We start from the raw sequence: 25,285 nt of genomic DNA on the forward strand, positions 1-25,285 counted from the left end.
CGGGAATCAAACCTGATACTTGTCGGTCCATGGGTCAACACAACACTCTAACTACTGAGCAATGCCAGCCAGGGCTACCTATTCTAGTTTTTAATTACCTAGTTCTAGCATGTATAAATTATATACATACTAGAGGCCTGGTGCACAAAAATTTGTGCACTCGGGAGGGGGGGGCAGGGGGTCCCTCAGCCCGGCCTGTGCCCTCTCACAGTCTGGGACCCCTTGGGAGATAACGACCTGCTGGCTTAGGCCTGCTTCCGGGTGGCAGAGGGCAGGCCCAATCCCTAGGTGCAGCCCCTGGTCGGGCTCAGAGCAGGGCCGATTGGGGAGTTGGGGCGCCGCCCCCTGTCATGCACAGAGCAGGGCGGATTGGGAGGTTGTGATGCCACCCTCAGTCACGCTCAGGGTAGGACCGATTGGGGGGTTGGGGCACCGCCCCCTGTCACACTCAAGGCACAGTCGATGGGAAGGTTGCAGCGCCACCCCGTCACGCATAGAGCAGGGCCGATCAGGGAGTTGGGGAGCTCCCCCCTGTCACGCACAGAGCAGGGCCAATAGGGGAGTTGGGGCACCGCCCCGTCACACACAGAGCAGGGTGGATCAGGGGGTTGGGGCACCGCACCCTGTCACACACAGAGCCACAGGGTGATCAGGGGTTTGGGGAGCTCCCCCCTATCAGGCACAGAGCAGAGCTGATCAGGGGGTTGGGGCGCCTTCACCTGTCATGAACAGAGCAGGGTGAATAGGGAGGTTGTGGCCCCGCCCCCTGTCACACACAGAGCCCCAGGGCGATCAGGGGGTTTGGGCACTGCCCCTGTCACACTGATCCCGGTGCGGTGCCGGGAGGCCTCTCAGCTCCGCTGATCCCAGTGCTGGGAGGCATATTACTCTTTTACTATATAGAATAGAGGCCTGGTGCATGGGTGGGGGCTGGCCAATTTGCCCTGAAGGGTGTCCTGGATCAGGGTGGGGGTCCCCACTGGGGTGCCTGGCCAGTCTGGCTGAGGGGCTGAGGGCTGTTTTCAGGCTGGGACTGAAGCTCCCAACCGCTCCTTTTTTCCTTTCTTTTTTTTTAATTCTGGGCCAGCTTTAGCTCTGAGGCTCCAGCTCTTAGGTCTTCGCTGCTGAAAGAAGGTTTCTGGTTTGTTTCAGTTCTATAATCGAAACTCTGTATCAACTCCAGCTCTGAGATCCCAGCCGGCTGAAAACTGGTTTCTGGGGTTTTGTTTAGCATCTATATTTGTTACAATGTTTGAAACTGCAGGCTTAGAGGCCTGCAGCGGCAGGCGGGGAACGTTGGAGTCCTCCATCACTGAAGCAAGCAAGCCTCATGTTAGTTTCAAGCTGCCTGGCTGCCGGCCACCATCTTGGCTGACAGTTAATTTGCATATCTCCCTGATTAGCCAATGGGAAGTGTAGCGGTCGTACGCCAATTACCATGTTTCTCTTTTATTAGATACTGATATTACTATAATTCCCATACATATCTTTTCAAACACATATTCAGCACACAAAGATAATCAGGCACATAAGAGAACAAGACTTCATAAGTCAAGACCAGGAGAAACAACAGACAATAGAAACACAAAAAACTTCAGATATTATAATGGGCAACTCACATTATAAAATAACTAGAGGCCCGGTGCACAAAAATTTGTGCACTCGGGGGAAGGGAGGGTCCCTCAGACCGGCCTGTGCCCTCTTGCAGTCTGGGACCCCTCGGGAGATAACGACCTGCTGGCTTAGGCCTGCTCCCGGGTGGCAGAGGGCAGGCCCAATCCCTAGGTGCAGGCCCTGGTTGGGCTCAGAGCAAGGCCGATTGGGGAGTTGTGGCGCCTTCCCCTGTCATGCACAGAGCAGGACAGATTGGGAGGTTGCGATGCCACCCTCAGTCACGCTCAGGGTAGGGCCGATTGGGGGGTTGGGGCACCGCCCCCTGTCACACTCAAGGCAGGGTCAATGGGGAGGTTGTGGCGCCACCCCCTGTCACGCACAGAGCAGGGTCAATCAGTGGGTTGGGGAGCTCCCCCCTGTCATGCACAGAGCAGGGCCGATCAGGGGGTTGAGGAGCTCCCCCCTGTCACTCACAGAGTAGGGCCGATAGGGGAGTTGGGGCACCGCCCCCTGTCACACTCAGGGCAGGGTGGATCAGGGGGTTGGGGCGCCGCCCTCTATCACCCACAGAGCAGGGACGATCAGGTGGTTGGGGTGCCGCCACTCTCATACTCAGTGCAGGGCCAATGGGGAGGTTATGGCTCTACCCCCATCACACACAGAGCAGGGCCAGTGGGGGGCGGAGGGGTTGGGGCCCCGCCCCCTGTCACACACAGAGCCCCAGGGCGATCAGGGGGTTTGGGCGCTGCCCTCTGTCACGCTGATCTCGGTGCTGGGAGGCCTCGTGGCTCCGCTGATCCCGGTGCTGGGAGGCATATTACCCTTTTACTATATAGAATAGAGGCCTGGTGCATGGGTGGGGCTGGCTGGTTTGCCCTGAAGGGTATCCTGGACCAGGGTGGGGGTCCCCACTGGGGTGCCTGGCCAGTCTGGCTGAGGGGCTGAGGGCTGTTTTCAGGCTGGGACTGAAGCTCCCAACCGCTCCTTTTTTTCTTTTTTCTTTCTTTCTTTTTTTTTTTTTATTCTGGACCAGCTTTAGCTCTGAGGCCTCGGCTGCTGGAAACAGGTTTCTGGCCTTTGTTTACCGTCTGTATTTGATACAATGTTGCAGTCCGGCTGGCAGGTTTCTGGGTTTTTTTTAGCTTCTTTATTCGCAACATAGTTGCTGAGAGTTGCAGCTGAGAGGCCAGCAAGTCAGGCGGGGAACATTGGAGTTCTCCGTCACTGAAGCAAGCAAGCCTCCCTGTTCACATCAGCTGCCTGGCTGCCGGCCGCCATCTTGGCTGCCAGTTAATTTGCATATCTCGGCCCTACTCTGTGAGTGACAGAGGGATTAGCCAATGGGAAGGGTAGCGGTCGTACGCCAATTACCATGTTTCTCTTTTATTAGTGTAGATTATGTTTATTGGGATCAAAGAACAGCCAAGTTTAGGTATTTCATCAAGGGACAAGAAACTATAAAAAATAACAGTGATTTGAAAAGAACCCAATTAACACCCAGCCAGTGTTGCTCAGTGGTTGAGCATCACCCTATTAACCAGGAGGTCACAATTGGATTGCCAGTCAGGGCTCAATCAACAGTAGGGGGCATGCAGGAGGCAGCCGATCAATGATTCTCTCTCATCATTGATGTTTCTATCTCCCTCTCCCTTCTGCCGGAAACCATTTACTGTCTTCACTAGCTGAGTATAGACAGAGACCCCCAAAAGCTAGTAGCCCTTGAAAGTCCTAGTAAAGGTCAGGGCTTGAAAGTCCTAGCAAAGGTCAGGGCTGTGCACCACCCAGTTAATCTAGGAACCACTCAGTTAATTTAGGTAATAATAGCTGAAGCATCATCCCCACCTTAGCTCACTGAATTCCCTAGATAATGGTAGCTAAAGCATCATCCCCACCTTAGTTCCTTAAATACTTGTGTAGATCCTTGTTGATTATTGTTGATCAAATATTTTGCCTATTTCTGGAAATTGTCTCCATGTGTCATTCAAACCACCTTAGCTTCGGGCTACCCCAGACAGACCTCCTTACCCTAAGGCTACCCCGACCTCAATAAAAGATCAGAGCGGCCTGAGCTAGGGGAAGTCCTTCGGGATTTGCCCAGCTGGTCCCCCAATATTGCAAAATTATCTTGTGTCTTTTTCTCTCATTTGTTGTGCGGCTCCTCTTTCAGATACCGAACCCTACTCCACACAGAACGTGGAGGGAGTCTTACTCGACACCCTTCCTCTCTGAAATCAATAAATATATTTTAAAAACCAATAACAATTCTAGAATTAAAACAAAGAATTCAATTGATGGATTTAATACCAGTCCAGACACAGCTGAAAGGATATTAGTTTACAGAATCTAAAAGTTCAATGAATTTCAAGCACAATAAATAAAAATAAATCCATACCCAGATACATCACAGTTAATTGCAGAAAACCAAAGGCAAAAAGAACAAAATTGGAAAGCAGCAAACTATCTTTCGAAGAGTAACAGACGGACAGCTGATTTCTTAGGGGGAATGGAAAGTAAAAGGCAGCAGGAAAGATAGAATCTATGTACCAAAACAAAGTAACTTCCAACCTAGAATCCTATACCCAATAAAAATATTCACCTGGAACTAAGAAAGACAAAGTAAAGTTTCTCACAGGCAAGCACAAAAACAAACAAGCAAGGTAGGCAAACTTCTGTAAAGAGCCGGATAGTAAATATTTTAGTCTTGCAGACCATGGTATTTGTTACAACCACTCAACTCTGCCTTTGTAGAGCAAAAGAAACCACAGACAATAGCAAATGAATGAGCCTGGCAGTATTCCAATGAAAGTATTCACAAAAATAGATAGTAGGCTAGATTTGGCCTGTGGACTACAGATTGCTGATTCCTGTCCTGAAGTTTAAACTTCAGACAAAATGGAAATGATCCCAAATGGAAAGGCAGAGATTCCAGAAGGAATGAAGAGCAAAGAAAGTGGTAAATAAACATCAATTATATGAAACTTGGTTTAAAAAAAAGAAACATAGAACTAAAGAGCATATAACAAGTTAAATGTAGCTGGTTTTCTAGGTTCCTTGTGTTATCTATCTGTGGAAAGGTATTGATGAAATTAGTCATTGATACATTAAAGATGTCTGTCATAACTTCCCGAGTAACCATTAAAAGAATAAAAACGGCCCTAGCTGGTTTGGCTCAGTGGATAGAATGTTGGCCTGTGGACTGAAGGGTCCTGGGTTTGACTCCCATCAAGGGTACATGCCCAGGTTTCGGTCTTGATCCCCAGTAGCGGGCGTGCAGAAGGCAGCCAATCAATGATTCTCTCTCATCATTGATGTTTCTATCTCTCCCCTCTCCCTTCCTCTCTGAAATAAAAAATATATTTAAAAAAAAACCCAAAAGAATAAAGATGGAATAAAACTTCTAAACTACCAGAAGAGGAAACAATGGAATGACTAAAAGGAAAGCAAGAAAAGAGAGAAAAATTAAACATAAAACATTCAGACAACTAGACAAAATAAGAGCTTTAAACCCAAAATATGACAAATTACATGAATATAAATGATTAAACGCTTCAATTAAGACAGGAATATCATATTAAAAATGAATAAAACTAGATGATGTTCATAAGAGATGTAAATTACCAGAAAAGTAGAAAGACAAAGTTAAGACTAAAATCTCTTCACTAACATAATTATTCAACATTTTAGTGTTAGTTCCCTCCTGAGCATATCTATATATATAAAAGCCTAAGTGACCGAGTGACCGGTTGACCTGTCGCTATGATGCATACTGACCACCATGGGGCAGAAGCTCAATACAGGAGCTGGCCCCGGTGGTCCGTGCACTCCCACAGCGGGAGTGCTGCTCAGCCAACAGGTGCCAGATGCAGGGCTCACCGCTGCTGCAGAGGTGCAAGCCTCTCCTGATCAATTGGGACTCACTGGGCTGGGATGAGCGGGAGTGGCAGGCAGGAAGGGCAGGAGGCATTGGACTGCTGGTTTCTGCCTGATCCCCAGCCTGTCCTGCGGGAATTGGGCCAAAACCAGCAGTCCGACATCCCTCAAGGGGTCCAGGATTGCAAGAGGGCACAGGCCAGGCTAAGGGACCCCGCCTCCCCCGCACAAATCCATGCACCGGGCCTCTAGTAACGTATATAATAGCATCCCTATTATGTATAAGGATATTAATTTGAACATTTTTTTTTTATTGTAAATAGTTTTCAAAGGATGACAGTCCTAGTACTTGGAGTTGTTTGAATTTTGAGTTACCTAAATAACTGAATGGAAAAACTATTTAGTCAGTTACTGAAGGCAATGTGATTCTAAAATTTTTATTGGCCCAGTATGCATTTAAAAGGATCCAGGGACTATGATTGCTGTTTCATGTTAAATTTTTGTTGTTGTTGTTAATCATCACCCAGGGACATTTTCCCATTGATTTTTAGAGAGAGTGGAAGGGAGTGGGAGAAACAGACACATTGATGTGAGAGAGACTGGTTGCCTTTTGCATGCGCCCAACTGGACTGCGGATCAAGCAGGCAACTGAGGAATGTGCCCTTGATGGGAATCGAACCCACGACCCTATCCACTGAGCTAAACTGGCTAGGGCAGCCGTGGGCAGACTACGGCCCGCGGGCCGGATCCGGCCAGTTTGAAATGAATAAAACTAAAAAAAAAAAAAAGACTGTACCCTTTTATGTAATGATGTTTACTTTGAATTTATCTTAGTTCACACAAACACTCCATCCATGCTTTTGTTCCGGCCCTCCCGTCCAGTTTAAGAACCCATTGTGGCCCTCGAGTCAAAAAGTTTGCCCACCCCTGGGCTAGGGCTATTTCATATTAATTTTTTGTTGATCATGCTAATAAAGCTTAAGCTCCATTTGAAATTGTAATGAAACAACAAATTTTACCGTTACTTCCTTTTCAAAGTATCTAGAAGTACTTATGTCTCATTTTAAGAGATTATTTTATAAAAGAAAGTTAAAGCATCAGGGCAAGGCTTTGGGCTGTCATTTTCTGTTAGCTCATTTAGTCCTCACAACAGTGCTCTAAAGTATCTACAGGGTGTCCTAAAAAATGTATACACACTTGGAATGATTATAGAGTAAGTGTTTATAACCATACAGTTCTTTTTCTAAATTTAAAAGAATTACAGAAATGAATTAATTTTGTCAGTGCGTGTTTCCAAACTGATGACCATTCTGGTCTAAACATTGGCAATAACAGGAAGCAATGGAATCACAAACATCAAGAATAATTCCCTCCAGTATTTGTGTGCCCTCAATTCCTATTGTGGTTTTGTACCAGATCTTTTATGTATCCCCATAAAAACAGTGCAGTGGCACATTAGGATACATTTTCTTTGTTTAAAGCTTAGTCTGGCTTCACCCATTATTTCAAAACAGTTAAATCTGAAAAGGAGTGAAAATTACGTGAATTATCAGCTGTTAGTGTATATATGCTATATTTTTAGGGGACAGCCTGTATTTCTATTAAACATGAGGTTAAGAAATAAATTGCTCTAAGTCCCACCACCGGTTTCAATCCACGGTGATGGCAAGCTATGAACCCACAGGCTTTATTTTCCGTTGCTGATACAATAAAAAGAGAGGCCTTATTCCAATTTCTCTCTCAGCCAGGAAAAAATTTCTGTGCAAGATCACCTCTTCTCAGAATACCGCTTCATCTCTATAGTTCCTAATTTAGGCGAACAGCTTCCTGCGGTAAAGCAATGGCCGAGCCGAAATGGGTTACAGCTCCTATTTCCTAGTGTATTAATTTCAGGTGGCATTTCCTTAATTTGACTTATCCCAGTTCGGGGTGGGGGTGCTTAAAAGTCTCTATGAAGTTAAACGACCCAGATGTCAAACCTCCAGGGCGCCTGTGGCAGGGGGTCGGCAGCGTGAGAAAAGGGGTGCGTTGACGATTCCGGGCGGGCCCCGAAAAGGGGTTAACGGATCAGTAAATACTCCTCGGGAAGGCGCCCGTATGAGCTATTGAGACTGCTAACTTCCGTCGAACCGACCCGCCAGGCCTCCACTCACTCTGGACTCGGGCTAACCCTCTGACATTTGATTTGGGTCTGGGTCGCCAGCCGAAGGTGCGGCGCTGCCCGGTTCCGACCTGCAGCCGGGAACGTGAGATTTGGCGCCTCAGGCGAACGCAACCCGAGGGTCTGGGGCAAGCACCGGAGTCTCGCGATATCTGGGAGGAAGGCGGCGGGAGAACTGGCGTGTACGCGCACGAGAGCCGTTAGGGCGGAACCCTTCCTGGGCGGGGCGGGCGGAGCAAATACAGTTGGACGCCGGTTGGTGGAGACCCGCAGAAAACGACTGAGCGCGAGCAGCGTGCGCGCTCACGTCGCAGCGACGGCGGTGGCGAGCGGCGTCAGAGCTTGAAGGGGGGGCTGACGGCTGCTGGCGGGTGGCGGTGTTGAAGGCGAGAGCTTGCTTAGCCCTTATCGCTTCTGTCTCAGGACTTGGACAGAGATTGAGGGGACGAGGGTCATTTGCGTGGGGCTCTGTCTTCCGCGTGCGCGTGGTCGTCAGGAGCGCAGCCCGGACTCCGCTGTAAATCCTCCGGCTCCTTTCCCGCACGCCTCGAGGTGGCGGCGGCGGCGGCGGCAACCAGAGAGCGTCTCACCTTCCCTCAGCCCTTCCCCTTGTCCCCCCCCTCCCGAAAGGGCCCGGTCTGCGCCCCACCCCCGCCTGTCCACCCGCCCGCTACGCCGCCGCCATGTCGGCGCAGGCCCAGATGCGCGCGATGCTGGACCAGTTGATGGGCACCTCCCGGGACGGTAAGTCTCTGCCAGTGCCCTGGGGGTGGGGGAGGGGACGGGAAAGGCGAGGAGAAGGGGCTCGGCGGGCGCACCTGGGCTTGTGTGTGTGGCTGAGTAAGGGGCTCCCAGATTGGTAACACGAGGTCCCGGCTCCGCTCCCATCCAATCAGGGCTGGGCAGTCGGGCTGGGGGGGCGGTGTCCGAGCGGATTGGCGGGAACTGCTGCCAATGGGCTTAGGCGGGGCCTGGAGCCTGAAGGGGGAGAGTTTGAGCCTTCAGTGTTGACTTGGCTGGGACTGGAGAGCCCACGTCTCTCTTGCGTAGTAGGGCGGCCCATTTTGTGGTCGAATTAGGTACCTGCGGACCGCTAGAGCCTCCGCCCCCTGCACTAATCCCTAACCCAGAGTTTTGGGATCATCTCTCGCCGCCGTCCTCCAGAGCATCCAGAGAGAACCGCCCCCCCCCCCCCCCCCCCATTTAGCTGAGTCCGGAGGAAACCTTTGCTGAAAACCCAGTCCTAGAAATGCACTCTCAACCCCCTCAGAAACAACCATTCTTACGAAAATATCTGACCCAAACCATGGCTTCTTCAGTGGGTGTGCTTAGCCCCATTTTATGGAAAAAAAAAAATTATGGCCCGTTTTTCCTTCCCCTGAAAGCCCTCCATTTTGTTAGACAATTTAATAGAGGCTTTGTTCAGTTAATTTGACACATCTTGCATGTGCCCCAACTAGAACCATTTTGAGAATGTGGTGCCCAGTGAGGTAGAATTGAAGGAAACGATTCTTTTAGGCACTCAGGTTAGAATTTGTATAGAAAACCACTAATTGCTGGATATCTTTTTGTCATAAAGAGAATTTCCAAATAAGAAGAAATGCTGTTGCTTTTTTGTTGATGATAATTAGTAATGTACTCTTTCAAATTCAGCTCAAATCCATGCTACTGTGGAGGAAAGGTGTAGTTCATTAATTTCTGAAAGTGAAATAAAACACTTGTTTATTTTCATATGTTGCTTGTCCTGGTAAATAGTTTCTTAACCATTGAAGAAATGCTTTTTTTCTTAAGTTATTTTTATTGCTTGATGTAAGAGAAAGGACACTTAAAATTTTAAGTCGCTCTTATCTTCTTGAGTGCTTTGCAGCAAAATATGTGAGTAGGTTTTTTAAATTTATTGAGTTCAAATATTTTTGGCAATGCATATTTAAAGAATGGCTTTTCAGTATTCACAGTTCAGTTTTAATTAAAACCCATATTGGGAACTTTTCTTTGTAGATCACATAGACAAATAGGTGTAGATGGCAAACATACCTGTGGAGGGGAAGATTGGGAAGGAAATGAATTTTATTTGTGTAGTAAACCCTTGAAAATAAACATTAATTTGAAATGCCACTGGAAGAACTTACCTGTTATCATTTTTCACCTTTAGATAAGAATGGTCATTTTATATCTGCAGCATGTCTTAACGTTGCTCCTTTTTTATTATGAAGACAGGATTGTGAAGTGGCTTAATAATAGGATTTTAGCTGACAATAATCTTTGTATTAAAATTGCAGAAGTCATTTACATGATCTTTTTAGTCCTAGATGGATACCATTTTTGGTACCTTCTGCATGGATTGAATTTTCTAATTTTACTAGGTGGGTAGTTGGATCAAAATACTCTACTATCAGCTGATAAATTTCCGAACTAGGCAGCTAATGTAGCATTCAAAGCTAAACCAAAAATGTGTGTATTGTATGTAGTCAGCAGAAACAGGGATTTCTTAAAATCCATTCTGTTTTGTATACAAATAAATTTTTATTTTTTGTGTGTTACTGGATTTTTTTTTTTTTTTTTTTTGGCCTCCAGACTAAAAGGATTTACCAATGAATTCATGTTTATGAGTCCACAATATTATTTAGTTGAAATGACTGAATATTCACTGCTGTGTTGGGCCAGAAGCAAGAAACATACTATTTTCAAGGAAAAGAATGTTTTTTAGATACAGAAATTCTTTTATGTGTATAAGATAATAATCAGAACATTCTTTTCCTTCTTACCAGAAAACCAGATAGTTAACGAGTTTCCATGTTTTATGACTTAAGGCCTTTAAATATTAGGATTGTTCTTTTTTAGCATATAGTCAACTTAAATTATTCAGGCATAGAGAAAATGGATATGTTCTTCAATAAGACCATGTAATTTGAAATTCTACAATGGGAAGCCTTGTATTGGACACAGGAACAGCTTACAGGGACTGCTGTTGGTTGTCTTTGGCACTAAGAGGTGGATTTGGGGATCCAAGAGGTGGGAGAGAGATGGAAAAGGTAGGTAGGAGGTATTTAAGGCAGCCCTGTTCAAAAAAAATTTTGTTTTTAAACTTTAATCCTAGAGACCACTGTCTTCTAGGATAGTGGGACACAAGGTGGCAGTAATTCCCTCAACCTTTAGTGTCCTGAGACTACCTTGCACCTCCCCCTCCTCCAATAAAAGACTTACTCCTTTTGCTCCTCCCCAAAATCTTTTTAATTAGTTCCTTTTTAAACTCCTTGGAGATTTAAGTCTGTTAAATGTACCTTATTTTGAATTATTTAAATCATTTAGAGTACCTAAACTTCACTGAAATCCTCAGGAATAGGAATTTTAGTGGCAGGGAAATGGAGAGGTAATTTTTGATCACTGGGCACTTCCAGAAAGGACAGTACTGGGTGAGTGGTGGCAGTGGGGGGCTTTGCACAACCACAGGGCAGCATGATGGTGCTGGGAGGCTGGGCAGGGGGATGACTAGGAGGTGGGAGAGGAATGTATAAGGGAGGTGGGAGGGCCAAAGACAAACTTTGCCTTCTTTGCAATTTTGCCTAGGGCCCTGGTGGTGGCAACCGCCTGTGTGCCACTGAAAATCGTGCCGATGCCTGGCATACTGCATAAATGGAAGCAGGGTACCGCGTGAGTTGAAACATTGGTCACACTATATAAAGTTTGTATATGTGAATCAGTGTAACTCATACCCATGTAACTGGGGGTCTGACTGTATTTGGATTTTTCTGATAAGGCATCATGGGCTAAGGAAAAGAGCACTGGGCTGAGACTCAGGAGACCTTGTTTCTAGCCCCAGCTGTACCTCTAATTGTAATCTTGGGTAAGTCACTTAACCTTTTTGCCTCAAGTTAAATCTGTAATTTGTTAATTGGGAAACCAAGCAATTTCCTATGTTACACTAAAAAAAATGTTGGAAAAACATATTTAAAGTTTTTTAGAAGGGAGGAGCCATAAGTAGGTATATATCAGTATCATTTTATATGAAGTGTAAAATATGTTAAATTTTATCAATATCTTTGTTTTAGTTGTTAGCATTAAAAGAAGGGAGAGGGATAATTGATTTTTCCCTAAACATATTCCATTTGAAAACAGAGCAGTAAAGCAGCCCAGGGAAATTCAAGCAGCAGTTAGAGACTTGTCTATGTGACACTTGGGGGAACCCAGTGTCCTCACACAGACTATGGTCATTTGTGCTGAGTTGGGTTAATTGCAAGGATGATCCTTAGCTAAAGTCCTTTTGCCAACAAAAACAGTTTTCAGTTATGATTAAATCTCTGGTTCTGACTGCAGACAGGCCTGGCAGGGTACAAGGATAGGAATTAAATAAACTTGAGGGTGTGAATTTAGATAACATTCTTAGTTTATTAACTAGGGAAGTTATAGAAGGTAGTTTTGAGGATTTCATACCTCTTAATTGCTATAACCTTTAAATGGGATCAGAGATCATCTCTGAAAGGTTAAAATAGCCGAGGAATGAAAATCTGCCCTGAAAAATAACCAGTAGACTAATAGTATGTAGCATATAGAATAGTATTTTGTAACATCATTGGTTGTCCATTATGGTTAGGGAGTATAAGGAGCAAGTTAAAGCTTTCAGATAATTTTAGCCAATTTTTAAAAATTTATTTTTACTAATAAATACTGTATTTTTTTGTTTTTGTTGATTTCAGAGAGATGAAGGGAGAGGGAGAGAAAGGGAAAACCATTAGTGATGAGAGAGAATCATTGATCAGCCTCCTCCTGCACACCACCTACTGGGGATTGAGCCAGAAACCTGGGCATGTGCCCTGACTGGGAATTGAGCTGTGACCTTCTGGTTCATAGGCTGACTCTCAAGCACTGAACCACATCAGCCTGCCAATTTTAGCTATTTTTGAGGGTCATCTTCCTAAACATATGATGCTGTACTTCCTCAGTTAATACAGTACATTAATCAGAATTAAAAAAAATTTTAATATATGTTTTTGTTGATTTCAGAGAGGAAGGGGGAGAGAGAGAGAAACATCAAGGCTGCCTCCTGTGTGCTCCACATCAGTCATCAAACCCCCCAAACTGGGCATGTGCCCTGACGGGGAATTGAACCGTGACCTCCTCGTTCATAGACCGATACTCAACTACGTACTGACCCATGCCGGCCAGGCAGAATTTAATATTTTTGTTGATCCATTATATTGTACGGTAGTTGTAGTTTATGGATGTAAAATTAAAAGGATATTCATCCTAGGCGGTAACCAGGAAAATACAGTTCAGAAAATCATTTACTTGTTCCTAATATGAAGTAGTGATACCTAACAGTTGAACCTATAGGACAGTATGACATTGATGCCTTTCTGCAAAATAAATTATTTAATCAAGGATTGAAGCAGTATTTTCTTCAGTGGATTTTCTTCATAAAATCATGTTTACTGTAATCTGTGTTCCTTGACTTATCATCAACATCGAGAGCATTTAGTTTTAATTTTTTTCATTAACATAATGAATCATTTATTTCTTGATCAGTTGTAAGCCATTCTTCTCTTCTATTTGAATTGTTTATTTTAAGTGAAGGAGGCATAGCCTTTACTATACAAGCACACATTTAAAAAAATAGTAATGGGGTGTTCCCTTACTCTAGAGCTTGTAAATTCTTTAACAGCATGAGAAATTTTAGCAGACATTAGGTTGAACAGTATTTAAACACAAAAAGGTTAAACAGAGTTTTAGTAAATATTTGACTTAATCAGAGGTCCAGGCATATCAAAATACTGAAAGTTTTGTTGACACCCACATAGTGAATTTATTTAAAAAAACAAACACACTATTAACTCATTTTGCATTTTGCACTCTGAATAATTTTTCTATCTACAGAACAGCCCAGAAAACAATAGTATCACCTCATATAAACCTGCATTGTCCTTGGATTCTTTACAGTTGTTTAGCTCTCCTTGTCAAGAAAACCTTATGATTTTGAGACATTCTTTTACTTCAGTTAACAAAATTGAAACCAAAGAAAAATCATTTTGTCTGTCACTGCGTAAGCTCAATAAGCAGCAAATACATGCTCTGATTTGGTTTCATTTGGGTAAAATGTCTAATAAGCATAAATGATAGTGAGAGCTACATATTCAAGACGGGTGGCAGGAAATCAAGGGCAAATAGGTATCATGGATCAGGGTTAGGTTTAATGATTCAGTAAATTTCTGACAGGTACCTTGTGGATTCAGTACCCGCGGAAAGTCATTCTGTGCCTTTTTGGTTCAAAGCAGGGGTAAGGAACCTTTTTTTTGCCATTTGGATATATATAAATGTATATGTATATTTATATTTTTATTGATTTCAGAGAGGAGGGGAGAGGGAGAGATAGAAACATTAATGATAGAGAATCATTAATTGGATGCCTCCTGCACATGCCACACTGGGGATTGAGCCCACAACCCAGGCATGGGCCCCGACTGGTTCATAGCTCAACCACTGAGCCACACTGGCTGGGTTGGAGATTATATATATACACTAGATGCCCAGTGCACGAAATTTGTGCACTGGGGTGGGGGGCGGCGAGGGAGAAGAGTCCCTCAGCCCAGCCTGCGCCCTCTCCCAGTCCAGGACCCCACTGGCCTAAGCCAGCAGTCAGACATCTCTCTCGCAGTCCCGGGACCCCTCACTCCTTACTACCTGCCTCCAGCAGAGGCAGGAGAGGCTCCTATCACTGTGGCTGCACTCACCAGCTGTGAGCCAGGCTTCTGGCTGAGTGGCACTCCCCCTGTGGGAGCGCACTGACCACCAGAGGGCAGCTCCTGCATTGAGCTTCTGCCCCCTGGTGGTCAGCTAACGTCATAGCAACCGATTATTCCACTGTTGGGTCAATTTGCATATTTAGGGTTTTATTATAGAGGATATGTGTACACACACACACATTCACACACATACACACACATATATATTTAATCATTTTTTAAAAAATATGTTTTATTGATTTTTTACAGAGAGGAAGGGAGAGGAATAGAGAGTTAGAAACATCAATGAAAGAGAAACATCGATCAGCTGCCTCCTGCACACCTCCCACTGGGGACGTGCCCACAACCAAGGCACATGCCCCCGACCAGAATCGAACCTGGGACCTTTGAGTCCGCAGGCCGATGCTCTATCCACTAAGCCAAACCAGCCAGGGCTAATCATTTTTTAAATGTTTATTGTTTAAAGTATTACAGATGTCCCCTGTTTTCCCCCATTGACCCCTTCTAGCCTGGCCCCTTCCTGCCCCGCCCACCTCCCCATTTGGATATTTATAACATCATTTGAGGGCCATACAAAATTATCAACTTAAAAATTAGCCTGCCATATTTGGTCAAACATTTAATTAACTCAATACCTTGACAGGGCCAAACCAAATAATTTCTCTGGCCCTATGTGGTCCGGACATTTCCCAACTGGTTTAAAGTCTCGTGCAGTAGCAGCACTAGTGTAGAAATTGGAAGGGAAGGCCAAAATAGATGAGTTAATAATTTTGTAAGTTTACTGAGGCTGTAGAGAAATGTAGCTTGTAAAAACTCTGAAATTGGCTACAGCTTCAGTGTTTTTGTTTTAACTGAATAACTTACAACTTTGAAAAGTCGAGCTGCCATCATAAAGTAACATGTAGCTCAGTCAGTTGAATGTCATAATTTGCTATTTAACATGGGCTAGAGAAGAGGGTCTGTAAATTTTTTTCCTAAAAAAATCATTCTGGCCCAGCCGGTGTAGCTCAGTGGTTGAGCGTCAACCTATGAACCAGGAGATCACAGTTTGATTTTCTGTCAGGGCACATGCCAGGGTTGTGGGCTCAATCCCCAGTAGGGGGCATGCAGGAGGCAGCCAATCAATGATTCTCTCTCTTCATTGATGTTTCTATCTCTCCCTCTCCCTTCCTCTCTGAAACCAATAAAAATATATTAAACACAGACACACACAAAAGCAAGCAAAGAAACAAACCACTCTAGATACTGATCCATGCATTCTAACATGAAAAGAATTTAACCAGCTGCCCTTATTGAGTCTTTTGCCTTGTCTCCTGAACATGGTAAATTGTTTTTTATCTTCCTGAGACTTCAGTTTTCTGCAGACCTGTCTTCTCTTTCAAAGTTAAACTTTCCAAAGCTTTGCCTTTCATTAAAATAGGTTGGATATTTATTGGATGCTTCTATAGTCTATCTAGTTGTTTAACTGCTGCTGTATTCTGTCCAACTATTAGGTTACACAATATACTCTTTTCATTTACTTGAGGGTATGTTTTAGATCAAGGCTGGCATTATGGCCCATCTGCTTTTGTAAATAAAGTTTTATTGGAATACAACCATGCCCATTTGTGTACATAATGTATGGGACTTCTTTGCCTTACCACAGCAGAGTTGAGTCGCAATAGACATACTGCAAGCATAAAATAATTTGCTATCTTGCTCTTTAAGAAAAAGCTTTGTTCTAGATCAGTGATTCTCAATGTGTGATCCTCAGACCACAATCACCTGGGAACTTGTTAAAAGCCAAAATTAGTGATTCTGCCCCAGGCCTACAGAAATTCTGGGGGTGGAGCCAGCAATCTGTTTTAAGAAGCCTTTCTTATGATTTTGGTACACATTAAAAGTTTGAGAAACCTTACTCTAGATAAATTTTTCCCAAATGTTAGTCACACAGAATAACACCTTTACTATTTATTTAAATATATTTTTATTGATTTCAGAGAGGAAGAGAGAGAAAGAGATCAGTGATGAGAGAAAACCATTGATCGGCTGCCTCTTGTATGCCCCACACTGGGCCTCAAGCCCACAACCCAGGCATATGCCCTGACTGGGAATTGAACTGTGACCTCCTGGTTCATAGGTCGACCCTCAACCACTGAGCCACATCAGCTGGGCCCCCTTTACTATTTTTGTCCTGTTTCCTGTTTAATATTTTCTCTTTATGTCAACTCACTTTCTAAAAATTCAAGTTAATTTTAAAGTTTGTGCCCCAGAAAAAATAAATACAATGAAAACAACATGGTGTTATAAGAAATAACTAGACTCTGTTGTCACATACTCTATGCTGAAAGTTAGAACTTATTAGATGTATTAAACACATTATTAAGCTCCAGTGGACGCTTTTTTCTTGACTTATAATAGATCACCGCCAAGTGATTGAGTGGTGCTTAAAACGTCATATTGGTGAAATCAAATAACATCTAAAATCATTCTTTGGACAAATCCCATACTTGAAAAATACTGGTTATTCATGTGAAAGGAAAGTTGCTTGAACTGTATATAGTGACGCCCCTAAGGAGAAATGACTGGCTGGAAATACACACTGTGAGATGGAGAGATGTAGGAATTCATAGGTCCATCTAGGCTTCTTGGGTAAAATTACTTCTTGGCTTGATTTGTCACCCTTCCATTAGTGTTTTGGTGTGGTGGTCAGCAGTTCTGGAGGATTTCACCAACCTGCTCCATAGTAGGACATTGAAAAGGTGCTTGGTTATAGGGAAAGGTGCTTATTAAAGATAACCTCTGGACTAGAAACGGGGGTAGAGGGGTGAAGTGGTGGTGAGTCTGCATTATGGACTGGAAAAAGTAGGGCATACTTACTAGGAAACAGTTGATCCACCTCAGATTCTAGAAACCATGTATTTGTAAATTGAGAAGTTACTGTGTTACAGCTTAATTTGCCTCAGTCTTAGAGGGGATACTTCCCCAGACGTGATCTTCTGTATATTTGTTATCTGGTGTGTTTTAGGGTATCACAATTGCTAATAGGAATAGAATCGTAACTTTCTTTTTTTTTTTTTTAAAATATATTTTATTGATTTTTGACAGAGAGGAAGGGAGAGAGATAGAGAGTTAGAAACATCGATGAGAGAGAAACATCGATCAGCTGCCTCCTGCACACCTCCTACTGGGGATGTGCCCGCAACCAAGGTACATGCCCTTGACCGGAATCGAACCTGGGACCTTTCAGTCCGCAGGCCGACGCTCTATCCACTGAGCCAAACCGGTTACAGCAGTAACTTTCTTGAATATCACCAGATTGCTGAGTTGCTTTAGTTATTTCTTCCTTTCCTTTTCTTAGAGATGATGGACATATTTGTTTCTGTTGTCTTTTTTTATTAATATTTTATTGATTTTTTACAGAGAAGAAGGGAGAGGGATAGAAAGTTAGAAACATCAATGAGAGAGATCGATCAGCTGCCTCCTGCACGCCCCCCACTGGGGATGTGCCTGCAACCAAGGTACATGCCCTTGACCGGAATCGAACCCGGGACCCTTCGGTCCGCAGGCCGATGCTCCATCCACTGAGCCAAACCGGTTCGGCTGTTTCTGTTGTCTTTTGACTCTGCAGTAAAGTAGTGACATAGGACTTGAGTCCTAGAAGGACTGAAAGTCTAGTGGGGAGGGAAGAATTTTACCCATGAATAGTTTTGTTTATTTTTTTAAGTGATGAATTCTGTGATACTGATTATAGGTGTCTAATTTTAAAAAATTGTTTAAAAAGTACAAAGACAATTCAGAGACTTATGAGAATGACCAAATGTTATTTCGTGTATTTTCCCCTACATGGTGTAGGGGACTGTGTAGGGAAACGTAAGGGACTCATTTGTAATACTTAATTTGAGGAACCTATTTTGTGTATATTTTACACATTATTTCTTCTATGTTTCAGTAGTTGTAAGGCTCAGTCTCCTTCATGGTATTTTCTGTTTTCCACTTTAACTTTCTTCATCATTGAGTTGTCTGTCACTTCTGTCTTTTGATATTCTCATTTTTTTTCCCTTTTTATTTTCGTCATTAGTTTTTAGATTTGGTAAGGCTCTACTTAGCTTTTGTAGTTATCATCAACCAATGAGAACTTGTCCTTTTAAAAAAAGTGTTTCAATTGATTTTTAGAGATGAAGCGCGCGCGCGGCGCGCGCGCGCGAGAGAGAGAGAGAGAGAGAGAGAGAGAGAGAGAGAGAGAGAGAGAGAGAGAAAGAGAGAAACAGAGAAACATTGACGTGAGAAATAAACATCGATTGTTTGCCTCCCATACAAACCCCTACTGGAGACTGAGCCCACAACCTGGGCATATGCCCTGATTAGGAATTGACCTGGCGACCTTTTGGGGCATGGGGCAACGCTCAACCAACTGAGCCACACCAGCCAGGGCAGAACTTGTCTTTTTAATCAGCCAATTACTTTTTCCTTGGTTCTTTTCAGCTATTTCTTCATAGCCAGATACAGCTTTTGCTACTTCTAATTTTGTGTATAGGAAGTTCTGGATGATAGAAGACACCAGGTATCCAGAGTACAAGTTTTACTGAATCAGAATTGCAGCTCTGCAAGTAAGTATCAAAATAAAAATTTAGCAGGCTGCAACTTTTTAATTACTGACTTTATGACATATATCCATAAGACAAATTCTATATAATTCACTTTTAGAACTTAATTTTTAGGAATCTATTCACCCATTTCTAATATATTTCTTAAAACTAAGAGGAGAAATATGTAGATAGGTATTCTAAAGCATGTATCCTCCTAGAAATGTGATGGCATTAATTCCTGCCAGTGGCCAAGACTCTATGCTTTGTATAATGAGAGAAGAGAAGGTTGTGGCAAGGGGTGAAATAGAGCCTTGAGATACAGCCACTTTAGTATTCTGTTAGCTCTTAGAGTCTATAAGCTCCTTCTCCTACCAAGGCTGTTTCCTAGTCTCATTCCTTATAATTTGTTATTTGGATTTTCATAGACAAGTAGGCTGGTAGGTTTAAGAAATTATTTTAATGAATCTATGATCATATTCAGCAAGAATGAACTTTTTCTGCACATTTCTTCTGCAGTGGGCATTGCATTTTTTAAAAGGTTGGGCTTGTCATAGTATTGTGGTGGAAGTGTTATTAGTATTTGTAATTATAAACCTATAGGACTATATAAAAGTGTTAAGCGGGATAGCCTTTCTGAACTGTATAGTGCCCTTACTTTTGAATTTTCTGGAGGAAGAAAAGCTGCTGCTCCTTGGTATGATTGTAAGTTGTGTTAGAAAGAAGTGACTTGCTATTTGGAAGAATGAGAATGCCATAGCTGGTTCTTCCCACTGTCAGTTTTGGTTGAGTACACTTTCTTTCCTTTCCTTATGAATAAATATATTCGTGAAAGTTTGATGTGTATCGGATTATATTAAATGTTTTCAAAACATAATGAATTTAAGTTAAGACATAGTGAGTCTTTATATGAGTGAATTATGTACTTTGAATTGTATAGATATGAAGTAAATTAAACAGTGTGTTTATTTAGAAGGGAACATGGGGTACTTTTTTAGGTTCATTCCAAAAGAGTTCCTCTAGGTGAGTTTTAGGTAGAATTCTAAAGGAACAATAAAGGTAGGTGGGAGAAGTTAGTAGAGTTGGTGAGAAAATTTGAGAAGGGTGCAAAAGTAATAAAATTGGTTCTTTAGTATGATAGCCACTGTGCAGCAGTAGTCACCTGCTTTCCTTGGTTCCACATGAAGACATAATGATTTACTAGTACAGGGGAGGTCTTCTGCCCTGCCCTGTCCTAGACTATAAATTGGCCATGGGTCTTTACATGGCCAATTTGTGGATCAGTAGCTTATATTTGAAGAAATGGTAATAAGAGGGTGGAACATTTCTCTGCATTTGAGGACTCAAGGGCACAGGGAAACAAAAAGCTTTAAGTATTTAGTTATATATCTCTCTTTCTAGCTCTGGCTTTCCTTTCACTGAAGAGGTATGGCTTTTATTTTAGAGGGAATGTGCCTATCCTGTCCCAAGCCAACAGTGATATGTGGCCCCTAACGAGGGTACCTGTGGGGAGAGCTTTGGTCGTCACATGGGTGAATATGGGAGGGCTTTCCCCCATTTATAAATGGGTTGTTTTTGTTTGCTTTGTGTGCTGTGCTATTGGGTTTTCTCCTCTGTTTTCCCTAAGTTGAGCTTTAAGCTAATTCTGTACAAAATTCTGTACAACTAATTAGTTATTTTTATAAATTGCTTGCGATTAATGCCTGATAATATGCAGTAAAATAAAGGTATCTGCATACCATTATGTATGTCAAATATTACAAACTTTAAGGTTCTTTTGAAATTATAATACTAAACTCAGTTCACTTTTGCTTAGCCTTCACAGTTGTTGATCACATAGCATGGTCATCCACTCACAGCTTAAAAAAATACAGGGAGCATCGGAGAGAATGGGTAAAGTAAAATTTTGATGTTTTTAAAATAGCACCTAAATCTGTGAAAGTTGATTTGAATTATTGTTTGTATGGGAGGGAGAGGGTGGGTAGCATTGAAGGGTGGGGGTGGGTATTGGGAAAATAGCATGCACCATGTAAAATGATATCAGATACCATCTGGGCTAAGGTTTTAACTACAGTTTAAGTCTAAGTCAGTTTCAGAAAAAGGCAGGACCATAAAATGGCAGTGTTGAGATTTACAGTGTGCTTAAAAATTTCTCTTCCAACAGATTGAAGGGGATTTGGAGAATAGCAGTATTTGAGTATAGTTTGGGCAGCACCCTTCTTTTTAATGGTCATATTCCCTGAGTGAAACTGTCTCAGTACCACTTAGGCTCTGTTGCATTACTTAGAGACCCCAAGAGGAATAATATGCATTTCAGTTTTTATTGTACACCTGTGACTCAGGTGTTCCCAAATAAAGGTTATAATTCATGAAACTCATGAAGGGGTTGAATTGCTGGTAGGAAATATTAATAGAAAATTTGATGCTTCCATTTAAATTCTAAAAACTTAACATTGTAGTTATGTACAAAGTCTAATGAATTATTGTGGAGCTTATAGAACAGAGAGACATCCATGTGGTTATGGGTAGGACATTTTGTTGTTAACGCAAATAACTTGGCCTAATCTCTGCCCCATTATTTTTAAACTTCTAATTTTTTCACTTTGTTTACACACAAAATCTGGATTGAAGAGAACAATGGAAAAAATTATTTCTTTTTCCTTTGGTCAAAGTCCTATTTTTTCTTTAAAATTTGGCTACTCCTTAAATGAAGCCTTTCCTAACCTCTCCAGTCCTTGGTGGTCATTCTAGTCTTAGAATTCCTAAGTACTTGAAACATCAGTTTGGCACTTGGATCAGGCTACATTGTATATATATTACTTGCTACTTCATTTGAATGTCCTGTTTCTCTTAGCAAAATCATGGACTCCTTGAGGGTACAGAGCTTGTCTTCTATGCCTCTTTGTAACCCCATTGTCTACCACAGAGGATGTGTTCACTAATAGGTTTGATTCTATGATTTCAATCCGATAATAGTGTAACAGGGTAATTGTTTTTTCTTACTTTAGGTTATTTTTATATGAATATATTCCTAGAACACCCAAAGATAAAGTACATCGAATGCATAAAATAATTCCTTGCATTATAAGGAGATTTGATTCATATTTGTTCTCTATTGATTGTAGTCTCCCCCTCCCCTCCTTTTTTCCCCCCAAATGGGCGCTGTTTTACCTAGTTTTGAAAAATATGGTTTGGGCCAGATATCTTGATAGAAACTAAAATTACTGGTATTTTTATTTTAAATTTTTTTTGTTGGTTTTAGCCAAAGGATGCTTTTATGGCATATGCCCAAATTTATTAAGTACTTCATGGACATGGTAATATAGCCAAATTATTTTTAAAAGTTTTAAGTCTCTTAAGTAAAACTTTAAAAATACCAATAAACAGATACTCAGTTGCTAGTCCCTCTCAGGGTATTTCTGTATCTCAAATTACTAGGGATTTTATAATTTTGTTTTTAAAAGTTTCTATAACGTATAGGCTGATTTTTGATAGCTGTGCATATTGTGTTTACTACAGTTATCAAATGTATAAAGAGCAATCACTTAAATGCAATGAGAAGGTATTTTAAATACTTTTTGGTGTTTATAGAAACTGATTTCTTTTAAAGCTCATCAGGGATGTTTGCTAAATTGATACTTGCAATTGTTCATATTTTATCTGACAGCTGTGTCTTCAGGGCACATGTCTTAGTATTAGATTTAATGTTGTGATTTCTGAAGCAAAAACAGTCGCCCTACTTGAAATGTTTGATTGGTAAAACTTATTGAATCTTGATTTTATTTTAAGGCCTGGTTTATAATCTTTTAGCCATTATTTTGACAGAGCACTGAAACGACACTGCTATTGCATTACTGAAAAGCGTAGATACATGTAGCAAGGGGACTTCTAGCTATGGAAGTTTTTTTTATTTTTATTTTTCCTCAGCTTAAAATATCATCTGTAAATTTCTTAGCATAATTTGGGTGCAGATTTAAAATTAAAAAAAAATTTTTTTTTACATGCCAAGAAGCAAAAAGCCTGTAATAAGCATTGCCATTTTGTTGTGAGCTTATCATAGTATCATTCTAACAAGAGCGCAAGGCCCTCACTAAAGTCTGAATGAAATAGATCTTTTAAAAAATCTTTAAAAACCCCAGTTGGCCCAAAGACCACTTTCGAGAGCTCCAGCCTTGGACTTTTACCTATGGTTGGGTATATTCTTCTCTAAGATTGCACACTTGTTAAGTCAATATTTAAAAAAATAAAAACACCCTGATTTTGTTCACTTTTGTTTTCATATACAAGAATCTTTACAATCAACATGTACATCTAGATGCTGTATTGAAATTGCTGGCAGAGTCTATTCTATACAAACTGAACAATCTGGCCCCTTGTTTTATTTGTAAAGGTTCAATGTATCTATGCCTGACTACTTCAATCTGCAAGGGAGTGTCAGAAAGGCCCCGCATTCGCCGAGCCGTGAGTTATTGCTAACTTTTCAGATGTGTTAATGAATGTGGAACAAAAGCAGTTGTGTTTAAAAGGAAAAAAGGATCAGTAAAATTACCTTTATTATAGTAGCAGGCGTGAACAATAAATGAATTATTCCACATTGTGGTGTTGGAAATAACCTTCTTTAACTAGAGACTAGCCTCTAGAAAACCTATTGTTGAACTGCTCTGAAGCTATCATTTTAGCTATAAATTACTCTTCTTAAAAATACATATTTCCTGCTTACAAATCAGACTTACAATTAAGTATTTTTAACCACATTAAAACAATTTGAACAAAATCTTACCCCACCTAAAAACGGCAGTATTTAGTTGACTTTAGTTAGTTGACTCTTCAAAATAAGACCACATAAAAGGGGTAAAGTTTTAACCATTTTTGTAATTCACATGTGAAAAACAGAAATTAATTCAAATAATTGAATCACTTCCTAGGTGAAAGTTTTTGGAGTGCCTCAGGCATCATGTGAAGTACAGATGTGTTTACAATCTATTTTGGTACCAACAGTTCTCGCTTCAGTAATTCACCAGTAGGTTTTCATTCATCAATGATGATATCAATTGAAGGGTAAAATAAAAACACATTTTTTTAGGGCTACCACTCTACATAAAGGAATTGTCATTAAGAGTTTTTTCTTTTTCCAAAGAGGTTCTAAGCAAAAAAAAATTACAACTGCCATCTATATTTTGTTATTAGAGTAGTTAGTTACCTTTTGTTCCTTAGAATTTGTAAATTTTTTAGTGGATAGGCATCACTAGCAGGTTGGATGCTTCTATTGCTTAGGAGGTGTATTGTGCTATATGAAGACAGAATTTAAATGTTAGGCCATATATAGCACAGGCTACATAAAACTTGGAGGTGTGGGGCCTTTGGAGGCATTACAGTTAACTTTTCATTTAGGCAGTGTGCCTTTGTTTGACTGGTGTGTAAGTCCTTCTTCCAGGTTTGTACACTCTTAAACACGTTATTCTACCCTCTCTAACTCCTCCCAGCAGCAAAAGGGAGACACTTCAGCTGGAACAAAATAGTGGAAGAAATGGCGTCTGGGGTTCAGTGGGGATTCGCAGTGTGTATGCAATATTTGCAAGATTACTTTTTATGTTTTTCAGTTAATTAAATAATTACAAAAGAAATCAATGCTTAGTGTCAAGTAGGGAATGTTGTATACTGGTAGAACTGTCCTAGTGGGTCTACTGCAAGTCGCTTAACCTCTCCAGGCCACAGTTTCCTCATCTGCAATGTGAAGGAGTTGGACTCAATAATCCTTAAGGTCCATTCCTGCTCTAAATCCTATGCTTTTCTGAATTACTTTAACAGAATGCATTGCTTTCCCACTTTGACTATTTAAATTACATCTGCAGTACACGTACTGCAACTGCATGTTGTTTAAAATCGTTTTTTTCATAAGATATTATATAAAGAACTAATCCCTCTTGAGCTGATTTATAAATGTGTGTGTGTGTAGCCACACATTAAGAGCTAGCAATAATCGGGCTTTCAGAAAATAAACATTTTCTAGTTGTCTAACCTTGAATGTTATTAACTTTCCTATATTACAGGAGATACTACTCGTCAACGAATCAAATTCAGTGATGACAGAGTATGCAAGAGTCACCTTCTCAACTGTTGCCCCCATGATGTCCTCTCTGGGACTGTACGTATTTATTAAATCTAATATCTGATAATTTTATACTATAAAAATGAACTACTAATCTTATTTTTCCTTTTTTTTTTTTACTACCTGATAAAGTTAATTCCTAGTCTAATTATTATGCAATGAATTTTTAAAAACTTTTTGTTTGTTTTGTTAATCCTCACCTGAGGATATTTTTTCATTGATTTTTAGG

General features: G+C 41.5%; 1 protein-coding gene and 1 long non-coding RNA gene across 10 annotated transcripts in view; both read left to right on the forward strand.

Annotated features, from left to right (window-relative positions):
* Positions 1-7,930: 7,930 nt before the first annotated feature.
* LUC7L2 (LUC7 like 2, pre-mRNA splicing factor) overlaps positions 7,931-25,285 on the forward strand; it is a 63,383-nt gene continuing 46,028 nt past the window's right edge. Inside the window, exons 1-4 of one of the 9 annotated variants that reach the window (XM_059711936.1) lie at positions 7,931-8,389; positions 11,213-11,296; positions 23,338-23,408; positions 24,998-25,092. In XM_059711936.1, the coding sequence (XP_059567919.1) occupies positions 11,259-11,296; positions 23,338-23,408; positions 24,998-25,092 (204 nt within the window). In that variant the 5' untranslated portion in view covers positions 7,931-8,389; positions 11,213-11,258. Of the gene's footprint in view, positions 8,390-11,212; positions 11,297-20,773; positions 20,841-23,337; positions 23,409-24,997; positions 25,093-25,285 lie in introns of those variants that run through there. The other 8 variants (XM_059711935.1, XM_059711940.1, XM_059711938.1 and 5 more) reach the window with 8 other exon arrangements.
* Positions 11,303-20,757, forward strand: LOC132242825 (uncharacterized). The gene is made up of 3 exons (XR_009454723.1): positions 11,303-11,489; positions 18,847-18,971; positions 19,627-20,757. It is a non-coding gene; the product is annotated as an uncharacterized LOC132242825 (long non-coding RNA).

This window comes from Myotis daubentonii, chromosome 10 (assembly GCF_963259705.1).
Source record: "Myotis daubentonii chromosome 10, mMyoDau2.1, whole genome shotgun sequence".
Lineage (NCBI taxonomy): Eukaryota > Metazoa > Chordata > Mammalia > Chiroptera > Vespertilionidae > Myotis > Myotis daubentonii.